The sequence below is a fragment of the Aethalodelphis obliquidens genome, unplaced genomic scaffold (genome assembly GCF_003676395.1).
Source record: "Aethalodelphis obliquidens isolate GAN/ISIS:26980383/991018 unplaced genomic scaffold, ASM367639v1 scaffold62, whole genome shotgun sequence".
Taxonomy (NCBI): Eukaryota; Metazoa; Chordata; class Mammalia; order Artiodactyla; family Delphinidae; genus Aethalodelphis; species Aethalodelphis obliquidens.
In genome coordinates, this window is record NW_020838006.1 from 7849428 (window position 1) to 7854855 (window position 5428).

General features: G+C 46.2%; 1 protein-coding gene across 3 annotated transcripts in view; it reads left to right on the forward strand.

The window, feature by feature from the left end:
• The first annotated feature begins 459 nt into the window (after positions 1-459).
• Positions 460-5428, forward strand: part of STAC (SH3 and cysteine rich domain) — a 101832-nt gene continuing 96863 nt past the window's right edge. Inside the window, exon 1 of one of the 3 annotated variants that reach the window (XM_027088205.1) lies at positions 460-781. In XM_027088205.1, coding sequence (XP_026944006.1) covers positions 671-781 — 111 coding nt within the window. In that variant the 5' untranslated portion in view covers positions 460-670. The remainder of the gene's footprint in view (positions 782-5428) is intronic. The other 2 variants (XM_027088204.1, XM_027088203.1) reach the window with 2 other exon arrangements.

Sequence of the window (5428 nt, forward strand, 5' to 3'; positions counted from 1 at the left end):
TTTGCACACACATTTTGCAGTATCCCCCTGCTGTAGTCCAAAACTGAACCGAGGAAATAGGAGCGCCCTCAGGCCAGGGAACTCCAGCTCTGCTTCCTCCGTCACTGAACCCTATAAATAACTTGGCTAAGTCACCGGCTCCCTGAGAGTCGATGTTTCTCAGGGTACAGGAGGGAGTTACTGCAGGTGGTCTCTCCAGCTGGATCATTCATTCGGGCGTTTGGTCTGAATTTTCCGTCTACTTCCTAAAGCATCTCCCCGACCGTGCTGCGCGCGCCCAGCCTCCCCGGAGGGCCTCCCGAAGGCGCTGCCCACTTCTGCCCCGCTGCTCCCCGCGGGGCCCCGCGCAGCCCCGCCCCGGAGCCACCTCCCGCCCCTCTTCTCCGGGGGGCGGGCCAGCCCGAGCCCAGTCACGACTGTGCGGTCCCTCGCGAGGTGGCCGCGGACGCAGTGGGGCGGCGCGCTTTCCCCCTGCCCGCAGGGGTGCCGGGGAGGTGGGCAGGGCCGGGGCGGGGGCGAGGCCGAAGGAGGGCGCGTCGGCGCCTCGGCTAGGATGGGAGTCCCCGGCCTCCGGAGCTGAGCAAGCCGGCCCGCGGCGAGGAGGGCGCGCCGCAGGGAGGCTAGCCTTGCTCTTCCTCCGGGAGCCCAACACCTTTCCCGCGCCGCCAAGATGATCCCCCCGAGCGGCGCCCGAGAGGACGGCGTGGACGGGCTGCCCAAGGAGACGACGAACGCCGAACAACCGCCCTCTCCTGCATCCACCGGCAGCCAGGAATCCAAGGTACCGCGCACGCTTGCCCCGAGAGGATACAAACTCACTCTCCTTCTCTCCTCTGTCCACCTTTGTTTCCTCCCTACTGGCGCTGGCGCCAGAGTCTGAGACGTGTCCCCAGTTCCTCTCAAGGACTGTACCTCCCTTGAGACTTGAATGTACGGCAGGACTCTCTGATAGCGATGCTGGACCACATCCCTGGAGACCCAGCTTTCTTGCCCACACAGCCCGGGGGCTTTGCGCAGGGCTTCCACCCTGCGAGCACCCGCGATTCAGTAGACTCCTGGTTCATATAGCTTTCTTGGGTGGTGGTGGCGGGGTTGTTCTGTGCTTTGAACCTGCATGTACCCAAAGCGCGTGCAAGTATTAGGTGACTTCTGAAGGCTGAGGGACAAACAGCCGAGGGATACTCCTCCAGAAAAGCTGGGGCACTTGCGGACCAGCAGAGGTTTGCCTGTATCCCAAAGGTCTGAGACCCTTTGCTTAACAGGGCTCATCACTAACCTCAGATACAGCTCATTTCAGAAAAACTAGGGAAATGACGCGTTCTCGGGAAAGTTGATGTTCCTCTTGTGGAAGTTAATCCTCGGACTTACACTTGCTTTCATGAGAGTTACACTGACATACACAAAACCAACCCCGCAGCACTTCTGTCGCTGGTACACTTCCTCTGAAACTCTCGTGGGTGCCAGGCACATGTTTGGAAATCTTGGAAGAGGATAAAGTAAAATGCGGCTGCTAGCTGTGCGATGCCAAATGGCATCTCAGCCGGGAGTGAAAACCATAAGATGGAGTTTGTAGTTATATGGATTTTTTAAGGGCAGGACTCCTGGCTCTTTATCCAGATCTCCTTTTGTGTTCCCTGGATGTCTTTGGAATGTGGGGCAGTTCCTGTGTAGGAATGAAGGAAAGGAGGATGCCAGTCTGGAGGGCAGGTCAGATGGGGCAAAGAAGAGTCCCATCCTTATCTCCCTTCACACACATCCCTGGAAGCCATTGACAAATCAGCAGGATCAAAAGCACAGCTAAGGGGCTCTCAGTTTAAGTGATGCTGCCCACTGTGTGTACCCCAGCCTTCAAAAGTTAGCCATCAGAGATGCTAATCCAAGACAAAGAGCTTTGCATTATCTTTATTTTATTTTTTTGATAAATATCTGACCTGAAATATGTGTTAACTTTTCTAAAACGCAGTTGGAAATGGGGGCAAAACCCCACCTTCCAGAATCATTGTGAGGCATAGTAAGTACAGTGTAAGGACTGTACATCCCAGTACAGTGTAAGGACTCGATCCATGTTTACCCTTTTCCTTCCTGAGATAAGGAGATGGGATCCATCTCACCGTAGATGATTCACTCCAAATCCATCTCACAACCCCTACACATGGACCGTTACCCCTCCGACCAGAAGTTTCTGGCTCTCTCATCATTGTCCATCATTGACCTTCATTCACCTAAGTGATATGGGGTAGTGGCCACTTCAAAGGTGATCTAGAATACTGTAAATGAATGCAGCTAAACTCAAGAGTGAAACTAGTATTCAACTTTTTGAATTGGGCCTGTTGCTCTGCAGTAGGTACGTTCTGGAAAGCGCTTAGGATTTGCTTATACAGAAGCACAGTTCAAACACACTGTATGGGCTTGCTATTTATAGATATCCTAATGTAAATTCTTTGGCAAAGCAAAACCTACGTATGTAATACCCGTCATTATCCACCAACTTATCTGGTTTATGGTTTTGGATCTGCACACGTCCGTTTTTCTCAAAGTGTATTTGTACATTCCTAAATTTGCTGTCATGGCTTAGGTGTTCTTAATCAGTGGAGATGGACTGTGGGGGGCCCGTGAACCCCAAGAAATTGAATGCAAAATGTTGTGCCTGAAGGTGAAATTTGAGTGGGGGGCATAGTGTTTTTGATACTCTCCAAGGGGCCCATGCTTCTAAAAAGGCTAAACTGCTGATGTGGAGGGGTTATGGTAAGGGAACATTAGGATGGCATGAAACAGGGGTAGTAGAGGCAGGCTCTATTTATCCTGCACCAGCAGTGCCACATTTTAAAGCTTATTGGCGTTAGGAAGGATCCTCCACCTTGAGGATGAGCGTCTGGTAGGAGAATGTGGACATGTAGTCATCCCATCTTACTCTCCTCTGAAGTGGTTTGTTTGTCAAAATACCATGTGGGACAGAATGGTTCAGCCCCTCTGGACAGTAAACTTTCTCAAGAAAGACTTTTAAAATTAGTTTTTTCTTTTATTTTATTAAAGCCTAGTTGACTTACAGTACTGTATTTGTTTCAGGTGTACAACGTAGTGATTCAATGTCTTTATAGATTAGTCATCACGCCAAGTTATTATAATATTATTAACTACATTCCCTGTGTTGTACATTGCATCCCTGTGACTTACTTATTTTATAGCTAGTAGTTTGTACCTCTTAATCCCCTTCACCTCATTCACTCATTCCCCCCACCTCCCTCCCTTCTGGCAATCACTAGTTTATTCTCTGTATCTGTGAGTTTGTTTCTGTTTGGTTATATATGTTGATTTGTTTTGATTGTTAGGTTTCACTACACATTTTTAAAATAACTTTTTTCTCTCATGATAAGAGTAACAAATACTCTGGAAATTTGAAAATTCCTGAAAAAAAGTTTTAAAAATTCCCCACTGGTCCAGTCCAGAGACACCTACTGATATCTTGATTGTATATTTGCCTCTTTTCATTGATTTTTTTTTTTTTCCGGTACGCGGGCCTCTCACTGTTGTGGCCTCTCCCGTTGCGGAGCACAGGCTCCGGACGCGCAGGCTCAGCGGCCATGGCTCACGGGCCCAGCCGCTCCGCGGCATGTGGGATCTTCCCGGACCGCGGCACGAATCTGTGTCCCCTGCATCGGCAGGTGGACCCTCAACCACTGCGCCACCAGGGAAGCCCTTCATTAATTTTTATATTTACACAGTTGAGAGAAAAATGGTGAGCATCTACTGAGTGTTTGGTCTGTCAGACACAACTTGACCCTTCATAATAACCCTGTGAGGGAGATTCTGCTATTATTTCTGTTTTATGGATAGGGAAGCGGAAACTCAGAAAGGTTAGGTGACTCCCCCACAATTGTATAGTTAGTTGAGTGACACAGCATGGACAGGGACCCAGGCAGCATGGCTCTGGAGGACAAGTTGTCAACCACCTGCAGCCGTCTCTCATGCCTGTGTACTGTTTTACATCCTGTACTGTTTCACCTAACATCCTAACCAAGTATTTTATATGCTACTAAAAGCCATTTGCAACCATATTTTGGTCTTCTCATCTTAAGAAATCTTTGAAAATAAATTGAGCCACATTATCATGTGAAATGATTAAAGCCCAGTTCTTATACAGCTTCTTTGCATTTGATTTTGCTACTCTTTCCCTAAAAGTATATTTACAGAATGGAATATCACAGAACCATCTGGAAAACCGGGCCACAGCAAACCCTTTGGTCTAGAGGGTCCATTAGAGAAGAATGATAATGATTCAATGCCCTGAGCATGTAAAATGTTTCCGGAAGTCCATTTCTGCAGATTCTTTGGAATGCTAAATCATAGAATATTAGAATTGGAAACACTGGAGATGATCTATTCTGGGTATTTGTAAAATTATGGTTAATTTTTATTGTGTAAATTTATTTTATTATGGAAAATTTCAACACAGAGAAAATACTATAAAGAACCATCATGTACCTAATCACCTGGCTTCACCAATTATCAGTTCATGGACAATCTTGCTTCATCTGTTACCCCCAGCACTACCCCCACCCCTCCCCATGCACACTGGATCATTTTAAAGCAAGTTCCAGGCATCAAAGCATTTCATTCGTAAATATTTCCAGATGCATCTCTAAAGAATAAGGGCTCTTTTTGTAAACATGACTACAATCCCATTATCACATACTCCAGGTGTTTTAAATCAAGCGTCAGTATATTCTTTGGAGGTCCACAAATTGTCTTTGGAATATCTGTGAACAACCAGAACTTTCAAAATTGCTTGTGTACATGTATATGTGCATTGTCTGGGGAAAGGATCCATAGTTTATACCAGCTCAATAAAGTGTTTGTAGCCTTCAAAGTTTATTTAAATATCCCCTCCCTTTTTTTTTCCTCTGTTGAGTAAATCGAGGCCCAGAGAGAGGTAGTGACTTGCCTAAGATCACACAGGTAGTTACTGCCAATAGTCTAAGGAAGGTCCCCGTCTTGGACCTTGGATACCCCAGCACAATTTCCTCAGAGTAAATTCCAGTAAGCACAAGTCATAATCTAGTTTATGTGGTTTTGTTTTTCATAAAATTAGTCTAGTTGAAAGAGTTTGAAAGCCACTAATGAACTTCACCCCTGTATCTTTCCACTAACTATCCCAGAAAGACCACAATCTAATTTTTTTTCTAAGTGCTTGACAGAGACCATTGAATACTAAGAAAAATTTCATGTTTCAGCAACCCTTATTGCAATGAATGTCTTTTCTCCTACTAACTTATTGACAACATAGAAATCTTACTAAGGTGTCACATGAAGTTTTGTATGGATGCCCTTTGCCATCGCTTATATGACACAAAGTCACATTTTGATGATATGAAGGGATTGTAGGTTTTTTTTGTTGTTGTTGTTTTTTTTTTTTTTTTTTTTTTTTTTT